This window comes from Leptodactylus fuscus, chromosome 7 (assembly GCF_031893055.1).
Source record: "Leptodactylus fuscus isolate aLepFus1 chromosome 7, aLepFus1.hap2, whole genome shotgun sequence".
Classification (NCBI taxonomy): Eukaryota; Metazoa; Chordata; class Amphibia; order Anura; family Leptodactylidae; genus Leptodactylus; species Leptodactylus fuscus.
In genome coordinates, this window is record NC_134271.1 from 108,895,025 (window position 1) to 108,917,074 (window position 22,050).

The 22,050-nt window shown below is 44.9% G+C and overlaps 1 protein-coding gene and 1 non-coding gene across 2 annotated transcripts in view; one reads left to right on the forward strand and one right to left on the reverse strand.

Moving 5' to 3' along the window:
• CCDC198 (coiled-coil domain containing 198) overlaps positions 1-14,873 on the forward strand; it is a 29,819-nt gene extending 14,946 nt beyond the window's left edge. The window contains exons 3-6 of the mRNA XM_075282794.1: positions 3,473-3,559; positions 12,779-12,877; positions 14,352-14,529; positions 14,623-14,873. Of these exons, the coding sequence (XP_075138895.1) occupies positions 3,473-3,559; positions 12,779-12,877; positions 14,352-14,529; positions 14,623-14,873 (615 nt within the window). The remainder of the gene's footprint in view (positions 1-3,472; positions 3,560-12,778; positions 12,878-14,351; positions 14,530-14,622) is intronic.
• Positions 10,044-10,125, reverse strand: TRNAS-CGA (transfer RNA serine (anticodon CGA)). Its single transcript has one exon. It is a non-coding gene; the product is annotated as a tRNA-Ser (tRNA).
• Positions 14,874-22,050: the final 7,177 nt, after the last annotated feature.

Genomic DNA, 22,050 nt, shown 5'->3' on the forward strand with positions numbered 1-22,050 from the left:
CACCAGTATTGCAGCCTGGGGTGATGATTATACCTAACTAACTAACTACAGGCTTTTTACTCAGTCCCAGCAATATGGTGCCAAACTTGCCGTGTGGTGCGTGCACGCTTACTTCTGTTGGGTACCTTTTAGTCTCTGTTAGCATCAGGGTGAAGAGGAGCTCCTCGGACAGCATGCGGTCTCACTGACAGTCTCACTTCTCAGCCAAGTCTCTGACAGTAATCTTCTCCTTAGGATGGTGTCTGGACAGACTCTGAAAGTCTCAAATCCTCAGCTATTCTTGCTGTGGCTTCTCCCTCCAAGGACCCTCTCTGCACAGAGATGTCTCCACAGCTCTCTCTTCTCCTCTAGAGTCCAGCACACTCTGACTCAAAATGGCTCCTAGAACCTTCCTCCAACGATCAGGGTCTCCACATCAATCTTCCAGGGGCATGCAGCCTTTTTCCTTTTACCTGTTATCTTGCAACAGCGACCTCTTGTGGTCAAACAACAAAATGTCAGGTTATGAAAACACCAACTCAATTACACATTGCACATTCACTACACAGGGGCTGTTTCACCCTCTTACACATGTGCAGCTTAGGTTCCTCCCAGGGTTTCGTCCCAAGATACCATCCGCTGCAAATAGGAACCAAACAATTTCCCTTTCAGTTTTTCTTCCTTCCCCTTCTTCTCCTGAAGAGGAAAGATGGCACAATCTAGATGTGGTCAGATGCCTGCAAATCTATCTGCAGCGCATGCGCCCTTTTAGGCAGGCCGAGAACCTGTTAATCAGCTACACAGGGAAAAACAAGGGCGCCAAAGCCGCCAAGGCTACAATATCCCGGTGGGTTTCCGAGACTATAAAGGTCGCCTACACCGCCCAAGGGCTGCCGGCTCCATCTTTTCTTCATGCCCATTCAACCAGGGCAGTATCCACCTCTCGGGCAGAGAGGAGTGCGTTGTCTGTGGATCAAATATGTGCAGCTGCCTCCTGGGCATCTGAGTCCACCTTCATTTGGCATTACCGCCTGAAGGACCGGGTGGCAGATTCCTCTGCCTTCGCCCAGACCGTTTTAAGTTCTGTCATGGAATAATCCCACCCATCTTGGGGCCTACTTGCTATATCCCCACATTGTGCCGCTGGTACGGACGACAGGGAACAAGTGATTATGAAGATAATCTTGTTTCCCTTAGTCCTAACAGCGGCACAAGATTTCCCACCCTGGGAATCATATCTTATGTATAAAACTGTATATAAATGTTATGGAGGTACTTTTGTATTTACACGCAGAGGGGAGGTTCTTGTGCCCTCTTATAGGGCCAGCCACGCTTTTTTGATTGGCTAATTAAAAATCCGCCTGTCCTACCAGCACACAGGGGCAGAAATACCCCACATTGTGCCGCTGTTAGGACTAAGGGAAACAAGATTATCTTCATAATCACTTGTTCCTCCGCAGCCAAATCGCGGCATTTATGCCATGTGAGGCCCCGGCCTAAAAGGGAAGTCTGAAATTGGATAAATAGGTCTGTTTAACTCCAAGTGCAGCGCCACTCCTGTCCTATATAGTGGTCCCACAAGTTACAATATTCATTGGTTCCAGAATGATCGTTGTAAGTTGAAACCATTATAACTAGTGATGAGCGAACAGCGTTTGACTGAGTACATGTTCAATCGGATATCAGGCTGTTGGAGATGTTCGATTCCAATCTAATGCCATGAGGCAAACTCACTAAAAATTTGTATCCCCTCCTACCTTCCCTGGCGCTTTTTTGCACCAGTAACTGCACAGGGTAGGTGGGACAGGAACTACAACAATGGAGGCATCGAAAAAAAAATCGTAAAAAGTAATTGGCTGGCTAAATCAGGTGACCTCCAATTTATACGAATAGTAGATTTAATATCCGGTTCATATGAGACTGTGAAATATGTGACTGTGAGACAGGGATAGATGTACAGGCAGGGTTAGCTAGGGATTACCTTTATTTAGGTGGGAATGTCACTCAACCAGCTCTTTGGGGCTCTATCTGGTCGGGATCCCTGTGAGCTTGCGATATGTGCGAACTGACTTTTTCCCATAGGAATGCATTGACCAGCGTTGATTGGCCGAATGCCATACAAAGTACAGCATTCAGCCAATCAACGCTGGTTCTGCTGGAGGAGGCGGAGTCTAAGATCGGCCCACAGCAGTCTCCATTCTGGTCCAATCTTAGATGTAGCAGCGTTGAGTGTACGCTGTGCTCTGCTACACCCTCAGATGCAGCAGAGCTGACTGTGTGCTGAACCCTGGTACATCTCAGATGTAGCAGAACTGGCTGTGACTGGAGTATAAGACGTGATGTAACAGCAGAATAGTGACTGCAGCTCTAGATGTGACTGGAGTATAAGACATAATGTAACAGCAGAATAGTTACTGCAGCTCTGGATGTGACTGGAGTATAAGTGATGATGTAAGAGCAGAATAGTAATTGCAGCTCTAGATGTGACTGGAGTATAAGACATAATGTAACAGCAGAATAGTGACTGCAGCTCTAGAGGTGACCGATCTTAAACTCCGCCTCCTCACAGACGAGCCTCCGGCAGAACCAGCATTGATTGGCCGAATTCTGTACTCTGTATGGCATTCAGCCAATCAACGCTGGTCAATGTATTCCTATGGGAAAAAGTCAGCTCCCGCATATCGCAAGCTGACAGGGATCCCAACGTAATACAGTGACTTGGCCATGTTAGATGCCCCAGACATGCTTCTCCTGCTGTCCCAGTTGCATTCCAGGGTGTTGGCATGATTTCCTGGGGTGTCATAGTGGACTTGGTGACCCTGCTGAGTCGAATAGTGGTTTCCCCCTTAACGAGTATTTTTTCCCCATAGACTATAATGGAGTACGATATTCGATCGAACAGTCGAGTATTGAGCGGCTACTCGAATCGAACTTCGAACATTTCACTGTTCGCTCATCTCTAATTTAATGGGAGACTATAACTCTATGGTAAAATTGTAATTATTTTTGAAGACCCCAAAATGGGACCAAAAATATGAAACATTAAGATTAAATAAATAATCAGACTTAATATACATATAGCAAATCATTACACATAAAAGTCAGATAGAGCTGCTGGGAACTGTAAATCACTTTCTGTCCCAAATAGTATTCACAGTGCACCCTATAATAACATGGAGTTGCTCAAATCTGATATCCAAAGGAGCAGCTTATCCACAGAGGCCTACAGAACATGTAGTACTGCAGTATACTGTAGGGAGGCGCCACTAGTCAACCAGTCAGTGCATGCACCCCACTAATACAGGGGTTTTACCAGAAATGACCATACTGATATTCTGGAAACACCAGCCAAGCATTGTATGTGGAGTCTTGTTTTCAAGTTGCAATAATCCAGAAAAGACGACTGTATGTTGGAAATATTGAATTCTGTCTTGATGATCCTTTTACAATTCTCCCTCACTTTCCCTTTTTGTGTCATATTATTACTCTGCAGAAACTAGAACCAGCAGTTCTGCCTTCAGTATTAGCTGCCGAGAGGATTATGGCCAAGCAAGAAGCTGCTGCTGTAAGAAAGGATCAGGTGGGTATTGTCCTTCCATATTCACATGGCTTCCTGGGTGTCCAGACCATCTCTAGCGACACTTGAGGACTGTACAGTGCCCTCTCATGGAGTGGCAGGGACTCCATGAGCTTCTAGTAATGTCTTGTAACTAGTGTAGCCAACAGGAAGGTCCCCACTAGGCTGCCATTCTCGTTTCTTAGAGCACTTCTTACCCCATATGATAAATTGTTATACTGTGTAGTTTATAGTGCACCCATAATATAAAACACTTGTATCCATTCTAAGACATCTAAAGAGGATGCATGTCTGGCTTACCTCATGCAAACCCCTGATCCTGCCATGGCTCCCTGCAGCCCTAATTCACTAAACTTGTAGAAGTTTAGTTTTTATGATTGTGGGTCCCTCAACAGCAAACCCCCTTGAGTGACTGTTAAATATAGTGACCGGATCTAACCATATTTTTGTTATGTTAGAAATCTATCATCTACAACAATAGTAATACACTTTATTGAGGAGATAGATTGTAAAACAATAGCTCATATGAAGTGAATGTGTTATTTGGATATTACCTGCAGGATAGAAAGAAACAGAATGACTGTGAGTCAGAGACGTTCTAGCTTTGTCTGTCTCAGTTGGCGCAATCTACGTTTTAGACTGTTGTGTAATAAAGGTTTTCATTTTAATAACCTTGGATTGCCAAATGGGATTAATAACCGTAAAGGTAATAAAGCAAATAAAAGTTACTCTTCCATAAGTGACACAAGTAGGGTTCCGTTGTTCGGCTTGGAGGCCCAGGGGATGTGAGTAAAAATATCATGCAGTTATACTCACCTTGCATCACCTCTCCTGGGCACACTTGCAGCATCCTATGGATCCCCGGCGTCCTCTTCCAGCCTCTGACTGATGTCATGTACCCTAGGGTCGACGTCATGACACTGACATAGCATGACCCTGATGTATATGACGTGGTGGGTGAGGCTGGCAAGACTGGCTGAATGTTGCAATGGTTGCCCTACTGGGTAGTATCTTGCTTTTCCAAAAAAAATCGAGTTTATTTGATAGCAGACCAAACTTGCCCCAGGTTCCAAAATATTCACAGAGAATATGCTTTTCACTGTCTGCATATTTTGCATTAATAATCTAATATTTACTGAATGGCTTTGTCTGGATCAACAGGCAGAGAGTGAGACATTAGACTTTATGAGATATGAACATCTGTTGAATAACAGCACAAAGCTATGGATGAAGGTTATATTTATGTAGATTTATTTATAAAGCGCCACCAACCTACACACTGTACTAAGAGTACTATAATACATAAAGTACTTTTAGTGCAGTAAAGTGTTTAGACACAAGGAACGAAATGGTTGTCGGAGTGATTGAGCAAATTACTATGATTTGTCTTTGTTCCGTGTAAGCTGCAGCTAGACAAGCTTTCGATACAAATTGATATGTTTGTAACCTGAAAGTGTACCTCCAATTAAAAAACTACTTTTCGGAAATGAATAGTATGGCTGAGCATAAGAAACTTTAAAGAAAAAATGCTTCTATCTCAATTTATCAGGTTGAGTTACTTCTTACATAGAAGTCTATGGACGAGGAGAAAGAAGTGGCTGGAAAAGACACACACATAGAACAGCGGCTATGTTTTGTTACATATTATAACTAAAATAGATCTATTAACGAGTGATTATGAAGATAATCTTGTTTCCCTTAGTCCTAACAGCGGCACAATGTGGGGTATTTCTGCCCCTGTGTGCTGGTAGGACAGGCGGATATTTAATTAGCCAATCAAATGCGTGGCAGGCCCTATAAGAGGGCACAAGAACCTCCCCTCTGCGTGTAAATACAAAAGTACCTCCATTACATTTATATACAGTTTTATACATAAGATATGATTCCCAGGGTGGGAAATTTTGTGCCGCTGTTAGGACTAAGGGAAACAAGATTATCTTCATAATCACTCGTTCCCTGTCGTCCTCAACAGCGGCACAATGTGGGGATATAGCAAGCAGGTCCCCAAGATGGGTGGGACAAACCCATGACCGAACTTAAACTGGTCTGGGCAAAGGCAGTGGAATCTGCCACTTGGTCCTTCAGGCGGTAATGCCGAATGAAGGTGGATTCAGATGCCCAAGAGGCAGCTGCATATATTTGGTCCACAGACAAAGCACTTCTTTCTGCCCGTGAAGTGGACACTGCCCTGGTTGAATGGGCATGAAGGAAAGATGGAGCCGACAGCCCTTGGGCGGTATAGGCGACTCTAATAGTCTCGGTAACCCACCGGGATATTGTAGCTTTGGCGGCTTTGGCGCCCTTGTTTTTCCCCGTGTAGCTGACCAACAGGTTTTCAGTCCACCTAAAGGGGCGAGTGCGCTGCAAGTAGATCTGCAGGCATCTAACCACATCCAGCTTGTGCCATCTTTCTTCTTCAGCAGAAGAAGGGAACGGAAAAAATACTGGAAGGGAAATCAGTTGGTTCCTGTTTACAGCAGATGGCACCTTGGGACGAAACCCAGGGAGGAACCTAAGCTGTACATGGTCAGAGAAAAAGGTGGTATATGGCTCCTCAGCGGACAAAGCTTGTAGTTCACTAACGCGTTTGGCAGGTGTGACTGCCAATAGCAGCGCCATTTTGCCGGTTAGCGACTTGAGGGAGACCTCTTCCAGAGGTTCAAATGGCTGGCCACATAGGGCGTTCAGGACCGGAATAAGGTCCCATTGGTGGACAGGGGTGTTTACCACCGGTCTCAGCCTAGTTGCCCCTTTAATAAAGGTGCTCACTAAAGGATCCTGAGACAAACGCCTCCCCAGATAGGCGGACAGGGCCGCTACGTGTACCTTGAGTGTGGCCGCAGCAAGACCTCTGTCTAGTCTGTCTTGAAGGAAGTCCAGGATCGCCTCCGTAGGGGGATCGGTGGAGTCCACTTGATGCTGCAGACACCAGGCATTAAAGATGTTACCTATTCGACGGTAGTTCCTGTTAGTCGAATCTGCTCTGGCGCTGGATAGGGTCTTCAAGACGGCTTGTGACAGTCCTCTATTTCTCAATAGGGACTGGTCAACCTCCAGGCTGTCAGGTTGAGTCTCCTCAGATCCTGGCATCTCAGCTCTCCTTGGGTTACCAGGTCTGGGAGTGGGGGAAGCCTCCAATATATGCCCTGACTCATTTGTATGAGCTGAGCAAACCAAGCCCTTTTTGGCCAGAACGGGATTATGGCTATTCCCGAGGCTTGGTCCTGTCTTATTTTTATCAATACCTTCGGTATGATTGGAATTGGAGGGAATATGTAAAACAGCCTGAACCTCCATGGGATGGACAGGGCATCCACCGCCAAGGGATTGTCCTCCTGGTACAGAGAGCAGAAGGTCCCCACCTTGGCGTTGAGTCGGGTAGCCATAAGATCGACCTCCGGGAGACCCCATCTCTGGACGATCTGTTGAAATACGTCTGGATTGAGAGACCATTCTCCTGATACGGTAATACCCTGACTCAGCTGATCCGCTACTATGTTCAGGGAGCCCTTTATGTGAACAGCGGATAACTGGACCAGATTCTTCTCCGCCTAGGCAAATATGAGATTCGTCTCTCTCAGCAAGGTTGGTGACCTGGTGCTCCCTTGTTTGTTTATATAGACTACCACCGTCATATTGTCTGACCGGTTTTTGACAGACTTGCCTTTCAATTCTGGGGCAAAGTGTACTAGGGCCAGGTACACTGCTCTGAGTTCCTTGAGATTGGATGACCCCAGCTCCGGACATCTCCATCGTCCTTGTACAGTTTTGTCTTGACAATGGGCTCCCCATCCCCACTGGGATGCATCTGTTGTCAACAGGGTCCACACTGTCGGGACCGTGGACCTTCCGTCTTTCAGGTGTATCCACCATCTGAGGGAAAGACGGGTAGCGGGAGAAAGGCAGATCTTCTTGTGCAATCCCCGTGGAGACCTGTTCCAGGTTCTCAACACTTCCATCTGCAGGGGACGCAAATGCCATAAAGTCCAAGGCACCGCCCTGGCCGAGGATGACATCAGGCCCAGGACTCTCATGGCGGTCCGGATGGTTACCTGCCGAGTGCGCAATAGGAATCGTGCACTGGCTTGGATTCTTTCCTTCCTTGGACTGGAGAGGAAGATCTGCATCGCTTCTGAATCCACTATAAATCCGAGGAATTTTCTTCAGGTGGATGGAACGATTTCGGACTTCTCCCAATTGATAATCCTAACTCCTGTAGGAAGTTGATGGCAAGGTTGAGCTGCTGGAGGAGGGCAGCAGGAGACTGAGCTTTCAGTAGCCAGTCGTCTAGATAAGGGACGATGAAAAGACCCTGAAGTCTGAGGGCCGCGGCGACCGGAGAAATCACCTTGGTGAATACCAGTGGGGCGGATGTGATGCCGAATGGCAGAGCTGTGAATTGATAGTGCTCCCTGTGGCCGGCCATAGCGACGGCAATCCTGAGGAACTTCCTGTGGAAATGAGAAATGGGGACATGTAGATAGGCGTCCTTCAAATCGAGGGTAACCATCACCTCTCCTGGCTGAAGAAACACAGCCACGGAATCCACGGTTTCCATTCGAAATGACCTCTTCCTGATAAACCGATTGAGGTACCTCAGATCTATTATCATCCTCCAGCCCCCGGTGAACTTGGGGACCAGAAAGACGGGGGAGTAGACTCCCAGACCGAGGTCTGAGGCTGGTACCTTCTCCAGGGCGCCCTTGGTAACATATTCGGCAACCAAGGCTTCTAGACTGGCCTGCTGAGAAGGTGGAAGAGTTTGGGTGGAAACGAACCGATCTGGAGGTGGAAGATGAAAGTCGATGTGATACCCGTGTTGTATGATCTTCAACACCCATGGGTCTTGGACATGGGTGAACCATGCTCTGGAAAAGGAGGAAAGACGTCCTCCCACAGGAAGGGGGGCCACAGGGAGCTGCCCCACGTCAAAACTCAGGCTTCCTCTTGGTGTCCTCCTTGGAAGCGCCACGACCAGCTCCCCTAGGGCGATATCTAAAACGCCGTTGTTGGGAAGGGCGTCTATAATTAGAGGAAGAACCTCTGCCTCTAGGGGGAGCACGTCTGCCCCTGGATGCTTGAGGTAGGGACCTTCCCCTACCTTCAGCTAATCCCTCCATAATGGCGTCTAAGCTTTGGCCAGACACCCTTCCCGGCTCAAAGGGGAGAGCACAGAGTGCTGCTTTAGACGCAAAATCTGCCCGCCAAGGCTTTAGCCAAAGGGGTCTACGGGCCGCAGTAGACAACGCCATAGATTTGGCGGAGATTTTAAATTGATGGCAGGAGGATTCCGCCAAATAATCTGCAGCCCTATGAACTCTTTTCATAGAGGCCAGAATCTCATCTCTGTCTACGCCCAAGTCTATATCCCACTCCAAGGCGGCTAAGCGGTTGCGCAAAAAGTCACCAACCATAGAGGAGGTTATGGCCACAGAGGCTTGCGCGGAGGAAGCTGAGTAGACCTTCTTCAGAACGGAGTCCGCCCTACGATCCAGAGGGTCCTGAAGATTTGAACCATCTTCCAAGGGCACCAGGGTTCTGCGGGACAGCTTTGCTACGGCCAAATCCACCTTCGGGGGAGGCCCCCAGGAATCCCACTGGGTAGTGTTAATAGGAAACAAACTCTTGAAGATCCTGGAAAGCGAATGTCCTTTCTCTGGCTGTTTCCACTGCTGCACCATAAGGTCGGTCAGCGTGGCGTCCGCATGGAAGGCAATATGTCCCCCAGAGGCAGACGTGGAGGCTTCCCCGTCAACATCTCGGCCCACTGTAGACCGGATGGACTTCAGCAGCCTGCCCGTTTGTTCATAATGGAACGCAGTTCTGCTGGAATAACTGAGTCGTCCTCGGAGGAATCATCCTCTGCCACCCGCAGGTGTTACAAGGGGGGGGGAGAGACGAGGAACGGAGCTCAGAGCATGGTCTCCTGGTGAGCTGAGACAAGGTGCAATGGATCCCTTTGAGGGAATCATCCTGCAAAACAAAAAGGAGAGTACAAGCAAGGGAAAAACTATTTACCCAAGCGATGCCCAAACTCACCATCTCCTTGACCCATGCATCATATCTCTGGGAGAGGGCTCCACAGGTGGAGGACCTCTGCACCCGCGACAATGGGCCCACTCATAGCCTGAAAATAGGCAAGTTATAGGACCAGTAGTACCCCGCAGGGCACAACCTTTCAAGCCGCTACCTACCATCAGGGAGCGGTGTGTCGCAATCGAAGCAGGAAAGATGTTTCCTCTTGGAAGAGGTTTTCCTCCTACCATCCCCAGGAGGGGTAGTAGAGGATGACATATCCTACAGAGAGAGATAATAGACCATGCAACACTGTCACCATGACATCATACCAGCTTTTAAAAAAAAAGGGTAAATCTTACCAGGTCCTGTAGACCGGACAGAGAGGTGACTTGGCGCCCAACGTGCGACTCGAACCCACGACCTTGAGATTAAGAGTCTCATGCTCTACCGACTGAGCTAGCCGGGCTGGCGCTGTGAACAGAATCTGAACCTGTGCGGGGAGACCCCATTGGATTTCGAGTCCAAAACCTTAACCACTCGGCCATCACAGCCGGTTCCCAATAAAGTTTGCAAACTGGAAAAGAGTTCAAGATCAATGAACACCACAATCGCACGCCTTCAGCAGATACTGCAGGAAGGTCTCTGACACCAGGCCAGCCAGCCTCTTAATTCTGGCTGGCTGGAAGTGGGCGGAGCCACAATCAAAGCAGGTGAGGCAACCTGCCCAGACAACTAACCCTGTAATCAGGAGTCTGCAAAGATATACATTCCCCCCCACCAAGAGGCCCTTAACACGGGCACTTACCCCCACATCTCCCCGTCTTTTCCGGCCTTTAATAAGGCCTGAATCTTCCCTGAGTGAGCGGCCGCCAGCGCCAGGCCGTTGCCATGGCGCTATGATACTTCCGGCGAAACCGGAAGTGCGCGCTTACAGCGGCCGGCGGGGAACAGGATACACAACAGTGTGGTTCCACCCGCCGGCAGTCCGCGCGGCCACCAGAGGCGGCATGCGGAGTCCCCGGACTCTCACCAAAATGTCAGGTAAGTCACAAGGAGCAGGGGAAGCGGAGGAGAGGGGGGGCAGGGGGGATAGAGGGGGGTAGCCACACATGGCTAACAAGCACCTTCTCCCCGCAGGGCACAGAAGGTGACAAGAAGAAAACAACCGCTCAGGAGGTGAGTGATCCTGCTGAGCTTCTCAAAGAGGACACAAGTCCTCCCACCTGTCCTCTGTCCACACAGGACAGAAAAAAACACACGCAGAGGGGAGGTTCTTGTGCCCTCTTATAGGGCCTGCCACGCATTTGATTGGCTAATTAAATATCCGCCTGTCCTACCAGCACACAGGGGCAGAAATACCCCCCCCCACATTGTGCCGCTGTTGAGGACGACAGGGAAAGGGGTTTATTAGACAAAAAATAATATTTCCAAAAAGGTCTCTCAGTGCTATTAATGGGTTTATAAGTGCATCTAAATACCTTTAGCAGAATTTTGAGTGATTTCTGAGTTTGTCTGTGAGTTTCTGGAATCTTCTGCATTTGTTTACATGGGCATCTTCCTGTTCTGTGTTTTCCTACAACTACTATGATGCTTTGGGCTTCACTGACTGGCTGACTCACACGTACCTTCCTCTTTCTCTCACTCAATCCCTCTCTCTCTCTCTCTCTCTCTCTATCACTCACTCCCCATCCCTTTCTCACACCCCCTCCCTGTTTCCGTATGTAGCCCATCCACTACTAGCCCTTCCTAACTAATTGAACCCCTCCCCCCCACCCCATCATATTTACCTTTATTGCAGTCTGGATCTTCTGGGCACAGAACATCACTTCTGGGTAACGGGCACCTTGTCTTCTTGATTACACTCCTGTGTAATAGAGCCAGTGTGCCAACTTATGCACATACCCAGAAAAGCCAGTGTGCCAACTTATACACATACCCAGAAGAAGTGATGCCCTGTGCCCAGAATGTCCAGACTGGAGACAGGTACTTTACAGAGAGGGGGGAGGGGTAAGTATAAGTGATGTTCTGTTTCTGGAAGGGGAAACAGAACATCACCAACCGATTGGAAACTGTGTCTGAGGCTGCCAAATGACCGCCTCGGTGATCTAGGTAAATACATTTTTGGTACATTAAGTAATTTAGAAGGTAAGTGGAAGGGAATAGGATGTTGATCAAGGTAGATGGGAGAATTTTTTTGTGATAGGATGTTGATCAAGGCATATAGTTCATAGTTTCCTCTGATGGGGCAATTAGTGTCAGCCTCATGTTTTTTTTTTACCTTCCTCTAATCTTGGTAGGTTTATAGGCCGGGCTTGATGGACTTGTATATTTTTCCAACCTCATCTACTATGTTACTATGCCATAGGACAAGGCACACACCTCAGGCGATGTACTAAAATCTACAGTAGCTCATAGCGGGCATAGATTTCAGGAATCATTGTGCCAGTAAGCTTACAGGAAGTGGCAAGGAAAAAGAAAAAAAGCTATTTTTTGTTGTACAAAACCCCAATTTGCACTAGAAATTCTGTATCTTATTTGTCATGTATGACTAGACAAGACATGATGAATTACTCCCTATGTCTTAGAATGTTGGCATTTATCTAAAACATCAACCAAGGTCCATTACTTCAAAGACCCCGTTCCACCCAGTCAACCAAGACAGCAGTTAGACAAGATGATAATTTAGTCACCATATGGGCAGAGTTATCTCAAAATAGAGCTAAACCTGGGGCAACATGGTGGCTGAGTGCTTAGCACTGCAGCTTTGGAACACTGGAGTTCTGGGTTCGAATCCCACCAGGAACAACATCTGCAAGGAGTTTGTATGTTCTCCCTGTATTTGTGTGATTTCCTCTTATTCTACAGGAATAAAAATGTACATTGTGGTCCCTATATGGGGCTCACAATTGACATAAAAAAAAAAAAATAGAACTAAACCTATTTGTATGGTATATAAAATGTCATAACTAGACTAGAGAATTATATGACAGGCACCCCAATATCCTGTCACCACTAATGGGGTAGTTTATGGGATCCTATAACCCCCATAAAGTTGTATGGAGCAGCAGTGCTCATGCTTGACCACCACTCCATAAAAACTGTTCCTTCCTGTGGTTGTGTGAGTAGGAAGAGTTGAGGGACTGAGGTTCACCATTCTAGCGATATATTGGTTAAATGTAATTTTCTCTTCTCAACTCAAAACAGGAGCTAGAAAAAAAAGTTGTGGCAGCCAAAACCGCTTCAACTAGGAGGCAGCATATTCATAAGATGCAAATGCAAGAAATAAACCGCCGGAGAGAACAGGTAAGATTGCCCACACATGTATTTGCTGGTGCATTGGTTTTGACATATAGTCCCTCTCTACTTCTTCTTTGGACTGATTCTGATTCACTATCCGGTTCTTTCATTGTGGTTCGGATACAATGCTGCATGTGTCTTAGCTTCGTTCTGGTCCAACCTTGTTCCTCAATATGATTAATACTGGCAGAAGCTGACAGAGCTCCACAACTGATCTAGATATACAAGTATGATGAATTGTCATTAAATGTACAATCTATTATGGAATCCAGAAGACAAAAGTCTCATAATTGGACTTAGATTGTTGATGGAGGGACCCATCATAATAGTTGGATATACAGAGCATTGAGGTCATGTAGCAAAGATAAACATTAGGTCACTTTTGTATGTACTGTAGTCTGTGTAATTGTTCTATATCGCCAAGCTATATATTGTATGTTTCATTGTTTTCATGAATGTTAATAGAAAACTATTGTAGAAAATAGAGCCCTTTCAGAAGCTGCTTGGCACAGGCACAGTTGCTACACAATGGGGTGGATTTACCAAGACTGGCATTTCACACACCTATTAGTGAATTACATTCATCTCCTGCATTCTCTGCACCAGAAGGTCAAACCTACGCCAAGGACAAACTCTACATATGTGAACTATTATTTGGTTGGGGTAAATTATAGTAAATCTCCCAGGCTATTGGATGCCATGTTCCTCCCACTGAGCTCCACCCTGAAATGGCTATTCAAAAATATTTGGAACCATTGTCATACATTGTACTCCAGAAACTTGTACAAAATATGTAGGGTGTTGTGTTTGGCCTACTATAAGGAGGTTGCAGCACAGACCAAGTGTTGTGATCACTTCAAACAGACGATACGCTGGGCTGCCAGGGATCAGATCCAAACAATCTGATATTGATAACCCATCTTAAAAAGGTTGTCTGGGCAAAAATGATGTTTAAAATAGGGAGGAGGAGGTGCAAAAAAAAAATCACAGTGGGGCAACACGGTGGCTCAATGGTTAGCACTAGAGCCTTGCAGTGCTGGAGCCCTGGGTTCAAATCACACCAGGAACAACATCTGCAAGGAGTTTGTATGTTCTCCCCATGTTTGTGTGGATTTCCTCCCATTCAACATAGACATACTGATAGGAAAAAAAATGTACATTTTGATCCCTATATGGGGCTCGCAATCTACATTAAAAAAAAAAAAAATCATACTGACCTGTCCCCGGTGCTCCTGCTGCTCGGTGTTGTCTAGAAGTCAAACTCGCCAGCTGGATCCCTTCAAACAGCCGATCCGCTGGGGTGCCAGGCATTGGATCCAAACAACCTGATATTAATAACCTATCTTAAGTAGAGTTCAATATATAACTTTTGGAAAACCCTATCAACCACAACAACTAATAGCCAATGATCACGACACATTGGACTCATTGAGGATTATGTTGCCAGCGCTCACTCCATTGTTTTTTGTTGCACGTACAGATGAATCATTTGCAGTCACAGGCAGAAGCAAAAAGAAATATCCACAGGGAAGCCAAGATCAATAAACATAAAATAAAGGAAATCAAGGCTAAGAAAGTGAGAGAAAATGCAATGAAATGTCATGAAGATGAAGATTTCCTTCCTGTGGAACATGATGAAACTTTTAATGTGGATCATGGTGAGAATTACAAGATCTATACTATTGTAAAACTGTGCAGTGCCGAAGAGAAATACACTTTGGTACTATTTTATTGTGTGCTTCTTATTTCAGGTAGCACGTGGTACTGGAATATTCGAGAACCCAGTTATACTCCAGATTTGCATCGGGGTAAGGGCAAGTTAGAGATGTGGTTCCAGCCTCAGCATGATGGAACTGAGTCACATTATGACAGCTCAAGCACAGACTCACTAGATAGCTGGATAAGAGAAGATGCCAAGAGTCACCGAAGACCGGCCGCCTTATTCCGGACACGGACTGAAAAAATTCCCACATTTGATGAATTCTTTGATCGTGAATTTTAAAGCCATCCTTCACTTTATTGAGTATTACGTAATTACTTTTGATAAAACTTAAAGGAATTGTCCAGGGTTTAAAGATTTGTCACGGAGCAAGAAACTTAATAGATAACAAGACAAGTCACCCGTTCACTACTACAGTACTGCCACTTTGGTGATCAGCATCAGACTTTATTTTCTGCAGTGATGTCATTGTCTCAGTGAGGCCAGTGATTGGCTACAGAGATCACGTGGATGTACGTGACATCATCACCGCCATCTCCTGCTCTGCTGCAGTCTCAACCATTGATGGGAAATGGGTTATTTCTCAGACTAGGCACCATAGCTACATATAGCTCTGCCCTGAGTTACAAAGTAGCCAAGATAAGAGGAAGATCAGAGGAAAATAAATATCAGGTACACATCCCTAATACGCTGGATCCCCAAGGATCCACATAAAGAGACTGTGGATCATATATGTATTAGTTACATATGTTGTGCTGACTAAGGAAACTATCTTCCTGCATTTTGGATTTTAATCTTGACTATATGACTATATATTCTCGACTATATGTTACACTGGGTGTTACAGCCTACCTATGAAGTTGATTGAATTATAACATATGTATATATATATATATATATATATATATATATATATATATATATATATATATATTGATCATACAAGTCTCGTGAGCCTCGTCCAGTTGTTTTTTTTTCATATGTCCTACAGATTTGTCCTCAACAGTGATCAACTGGCTCCAATGGAATTGGACTTTAGTGGATGTCTGTGGTTAGCCTATAATCCATTGTGGCACTTGACACGCCAATGAAATAGGATATGCCAAATATGTTCGATGGCCTGGAGCCCTTACAACAGGGGTCCAGTGTACAAGCCACCATTCCCATATGATAAATGTCATTATTTGTGAAAATTACTTTACCCCTTGTTTGTTAACTTTACCTTTGAGATTATCCCACTAAAACCAAATGACATCTTTTTCATGAATTGTTCCCATCCCCTGTATAACTTTCTCCCTCCAAAAAAGTGTTGTATCATTTAACTCTGTGTTTCCTGATGGTGAGACTGCATCGTGTTGATAGTGGCCCATACGTTTCACCTCTGCATTGGTATACATGAATATCGAAATTAACAAAAACAAGAATGCACACGGCTTCTACAACCATTGACTGGTAACATCTTAGAGGGAGTCGGTCAGATCCAAAATGCCTCTCAGCCCAATAATAGTACAGTGTAGTGGCCTTTTATAGGGGCACAAACATTCCTTCATGGCCACAGACCAGGGCACTTGTAAGCTGTTCTGCATATTATTGATTGGGAGACCTGACAGATTCCCTTTATAATACCTTTACAATACTCTGCTTTGACTATAAGACCTGACATACTTTCCATGAATAGTTATCCAGTATCTCCATCACTCTGGAGGAGATCTAGTGTCAGCTGTTTTTCTAGAAATAAACGCATTGATGTCCTTAGACTATGTGTGACATTGCAGCTCAGCCTCATTCACTTAAGCAGGGATAAACTGCAATACCAGACACAGCATCATGAACAAAAGTGGCGCTGTTTTTAGAAAAATTAGATTCTTTATACTATACCCAAGTAACCCCTTAAAAACAACCTGATAGTCTCATACTGAATGCATATGCATTGAGCCTTACTCATAGTACTTTCTAATAATAATAAGTATCCCCTGCCTTCTTTACCTACACAAATGTGCAAAAGTTTTATGCAGGTGTGGAAAAAAATGCTGCATGCTTTCAAATATAGAAGTGAATAGTTTATTTTTGTCAAACAAAACAAAGTGAATTTGGCAGGGAAGTTGTTCCAAATATCTTGGAGAACTAAGCACAGATCTTCTGTGGATGTAGACTTGCTGAAATCCTTCTGACTTTTCATGTAATCCCAGACAGACTTGGTGATGTTGAGATAACAACTAGAGATGAGCGAACACTATTCGAAACAGCCGTTTCGAATAGCACGCTCCCATAGAAATGAATGGAAGTAGCCAGCACGCGGGGGCTATGGCGGCCGGCCAAGTCTGTGTGCCAGCCGCTTCCATTCATGTCTATGGGAGCATGCTATTCGAAACGGCTTTCAGGGAAGACTATATACACCTCTGATCTTGTACCCATGTTACATCACAAGACATAAAGCACTTTGGAATGAGGACTGGATTCTGAAAGTATCTTGGAAAATTGTATAAATTTTCATTGTACGAAGATTGGATTAAAAGGGTTTTCTGGTAACTGGATACTAATGAACCATCCTTAGGATAGGTAATCGATAGGTGGGGGTCTGACAACTGAGACCGCAACAGATTAGCTGGTTGAAGAGGCTGCAGTGTTTGGGTGAGCACTGTGGTCTCTTCACTGAATACCAAGTACAGCACCACACATTGCTTAGAGATTGTGCTTAGTATTGCAGCTCAGCCCCATTTACCGGAATGGGACTGAGCTGCATACAGGTCATGTGAGAAATGAATGTGACTGGTCTGTGAAATGGAAGTGATGCTCAGGACAGTACCTAAACTGTGCGATATTGGTGACCTCTCCTGATTATAAGTCAGCAATATTCAACTCCCGGACAACCCCTTTTACTTTAGGAAACAGTAATACCATATGAAATACAGCGGCCTGCGTGATAATATTATTCTTCTCTGCAGAGATGAGCCCGATGCACAAACAAGAAATCCATTAACATCCTTGTTGCCTCGACATTAATCTTTACGTATAAAGGAGTATATTAAGACTCAGAAGTAGAGCCTGGAGCCTGCGAAATAAAAAAAATAGGAAATGCATTTATTGTGTTCTCATCTACTGAATATAATACCCATTAGGATTTGTGGGGAGAGAAGATTAATACATCTCTACTGGTCCCATCAAAGTGTGAACATTAGTAGAACAAATGCCTAGAGCAGCGATAATGTAATGAAGGAATCCTATATATTCTGCCGAGAAACTCTAACTGTAATAAGTGGAGGAATATTATTATTGCTTAGACTTTTTCATACAGATTACTTTGGTTCAACAGGTGAGATTGGAGGATTTTACATTATTACAATGGACCTGAAATATTCTGTGATCTGAAAATAATGCAAATTCACAAATAAGAAACCGTCCATTATAAAGGTCTTCCCTGTATGAAAGGGAGAACCTCTGGGGAAAATGGGCTCCAGCTCTGTATGGCCATCCTCATCCACCTACACAAGGCACAACATAAGTAAAAGGGAGATGACTGACTCAAGGTTATAACACCTTAAAAGAAAATCTCTATGTTGGTTTCAGGTATAACATGCTGTACTGAATTATTTTATAATATTTTTTGTAGCGGCTGGAGCCCTAATCCTCTGAATTGATACGGGGGGTGCTGAGAACTGTTTCCCTGACTATGTCCACTCTTCTAGGTCATTATTTGTCCCTGCCGCAGTGATCAGTACAGGGGTGTAACTAACCAAGACTTGGCCCCCCCAGCAAATTTTGACTTGGGGCCCCCCTGCCCAATACGACATAGCACACTCTTTTCTGACTCTCAAACAGTATAATGCCCCATTGCACACACTATAATGTCCCAAAGTAGCCTATAAATAGTATAATGTCCCACCGTTGCCCCTGCACACACACTATTATGCCCCATAGTGGCCCCTGCAAACACAGTATTATAACCCACAGTGGCCCCTGCACACACTGTTATGCCCCATAGTGGCCCACCCATGACCAATTATACTCTGGGGTCTTTCAGTCCCCAGGGTATAATGATCAGAGACCCAAAGGAGAATACAAATATAAAAAACAATATTACTTACCTCTCCTGGACTCCGGCGCTCTCCGCTGCTACTTTCAAATCTCTTCAATGTTGGTAGAGATGCCACGTAAGCCAGGTCGGCATTGAGACGCATGATAACGCGGGCCTGGCCCATATGACGTCTAGGACGCCATCAAATAGACCCAAAGCCTGCTGGGAATAACACCGGATCACAGGAGTAACAGTGTTTTTTATGTTCCCTCACCTCCCCTGGCCCCCCGATCATTATACTCCAAGGTCTGAAAAGAACCCATAGTATAATGATAGCAGTGTATGTTGGGCCCGCGGCCTCACTTACCAATCCCTGCTCCTGCTCACAGCCGCCTTCACTTCCCGGGAGCAGGAGTGGGGATGGTTAGTAAAAAGGGCCCGTTACTTGCTGGCTTGTGGCAGCCGCTATCGCTACTACCCCGGTATTTATGCCACTGGATCAGTAATTAACCTGTTTTGTGCTGGACTTCCAGATTTTGTCCTGCTTCCTGCTGTGACCACTGAGGCCAATCAGCGGCTTCAGCAGGACTCTGAAAGAGACTTGAGACAAGCCTCCGGAGCATGTGCGAGGAGGACAGCGGAGCATCGTGGACAAGTGAGTATTCATTTTAATTTTTTGTTCACTGCCCCTGGATGATTTAAAGGGGTTTTCCACTCAATAACCTAAGACTAATATCCTCTATTATCAGAACCTCCCACGTTTGTATACAAGACTTCTCCCGAGTTGCACAACTTCTCTGGAATGCTCTATCCCGGACAATCAGATTAACATTCCTATTTCTACAGCTTCAAGTGCAAACTAAAGACACATCTTTTCAGACAGGCCGATCACAATTCCTAATTTAAACCCTTCTGCAGCTAGAATCCCTAAATCTAACCCTCCTCTGTTCACAGTCCCACATTACACCACAGGACATGATGTCATATCGGCCTGTAACTTTATATGTCCAGGCACCATCTGCACATTAAAGAACACTGACTGGTGATGGCTCTTTCAGCTTCACATATGTGTAATGACAGTAACCTCTATCACAAAACCGTCTGGACCATTGTATAAGCAATGCTACCTCCGATGCTTTCCTTGCTACCTCTCGTGTCACCCCCTCTACCCCATAGATTGTAAGCTCCTGTGAGCAGGGCCCTCAGTCCCATTGTGTGAATTGACTATTCCTTTGTAATCTATCTTTTTTTTTTCTGTACTTGAACCATACAAATTGTACAGTTCTGTAGAATATGTTGGCGCTATATAAATAAAATGTATTATAATTGTCCAATTTTGCCTGGACAACCCCTTTAAGAACAGTAGAAAAGAAAATTACACATTTGGAACATAGGCTATTTTCAAAAGTCATTCACTTCTCAATGTGGCTGCCAAGATATACATCTGTTCCAGGAGCCTGCTCAGTATTACATGCGGGTCATCCAAGGAAGTCTTGCTTAGATGCACAAAGGGGTCGGTGTTGGTAGTGGAAACTTCCCCTCCTATGGAACGGCTGATTTCCCTTATCCCTTTTGGAAATGAATCTAATATTATATTGAATTTGGCAATATATGTGTACTATAGTCTATATGGCTGTAGACATATGGCAGTCCAAGCTTCTTATGGCTGTAAAGTTTAGTGGGATTTTAACACTGTTACTAACTTACACATGGGATATACACAGTCAAAATCCAGAATAACCACCTTTCGCAGAGCGGACCGCTGCAAGACGTGCAGTAAGAGAGGGGATGTTGAGCCATGCCGACTCCAGTGCCATGTCTAGCTGTACTAGGTTACGCGGTTGAGCATCCATGGCGCGAACAACCCAATGGAGGTGGTCCCACAGATTCTCCATTGGGTTCAAGTCCAGGGAATTTACTGGTCAAGGGAGTACAGTGAACTCATCCTGGTGCTCCACGAACCACGCACGTAGACTGCGAGCTTTATGACACGTCGCATTGTCCTGCTGGTAGATGCCATCATCCTGAGGAAAAACAATTCGCATGTAGGGGTGAACATGGTCCGCAAGGATAGATGCATGCTTGTGTTGATGATCCATCGTGCCTTCCACAATGATGAGTGCACCCAGATGGCTGGTTATTTAACAATGATGTCAAGAATAGGCAGTGGTCACATTAATATGACTGGACTGTGTATGATGTACATAACATATTAAAATGATTTTACATTTTGCGCATAATATTCATATGTTCAATGCCACAGTCAAAGTGACAGTCAAATTTTATTAGCCTAAGGACGATCCATTAGCAGTGAAAATACATGTCCTCTAGCTAAACCCTTGAAAGTTGCGGGAAAAAAAAAACTAATTAGTGTTCAGAATTGTTTTCAGAGACCTTGGATTTAACTTGCCACTTTTACTCGGAGCAATTACCAAGGGTGCTGTACAGAAAATTGATTATCTCACTATACGGCAGCAAATAATTATAACAAATGAGCGCAAGCGCCTCTCAACAGGCAGAATTTACCCGGGATCCATGACTACTCCATGAAATAGAAATGGTGGAGCAAACTATTTCATACACAGATATCTGGAATTTATTGCACTGTACGGAATAAATGTTTAATATGGGTTTAATATCTGTAAAGTACAAAGTAAATAAAGATTTAATATCCCAGCTTCAAAACATATATAGAAACTGGTTGTAATAACCGTTAACTGGAATTAAAGATATTTATCAAACATTTATTCTCATCTACAATACACGCTGTATTTCGGAAATTAATTTTTGAAAAAATAAAAGAAACAAAAAAAAAAGTAATTATAACACTCAGAATTACCTAAAACCCAGAGCTGTATTTATCACGCAGGAAAAAATATACTTATTTATTATAGGCTTCCTCCACTCAAGGTATTATGAGGAAATGAGAGATTATTCTAATACAATCGTCTATGGTAAAATCTCCTCCTTTTATTTGTGATGATATCCATATACAATATATGATAATAAGTAGAGGTTATTAAAGACTAGGACAGTATGAGAAGCATCAAGTATTAATAGAAAATGGTCAAGCTAAAGAGAGACTTCACCACCTCGGCCATGACGCTGAGCGGTGAGGAACTCGCCTCCTCCTGCGAGTACTTGTCCATAGACGAGGACTGGGGGAAGGGCATTCCTCACCACTCAGCGTCATGGCTGGGCAGTTAGGAATGCCCCCTGTGACAGTATAGCGCTATGGGAGGGGGGTTCCTAGGTAGACTGTCAGGAACGCCCTTCTGACAGTGAAGAGCTACAGTAACTGCACCAATATCTCCAGCCCCGAGGCACATCATGGGAAAGTCGACAGTGCTCTGAATTCAGTGCACTGTCGGCTTTCTAGCGGTATATGAAACCACATGTGCCCACGGACATAAACGGTCCTCTTTAAAGCTGCAGTCTGCAGCA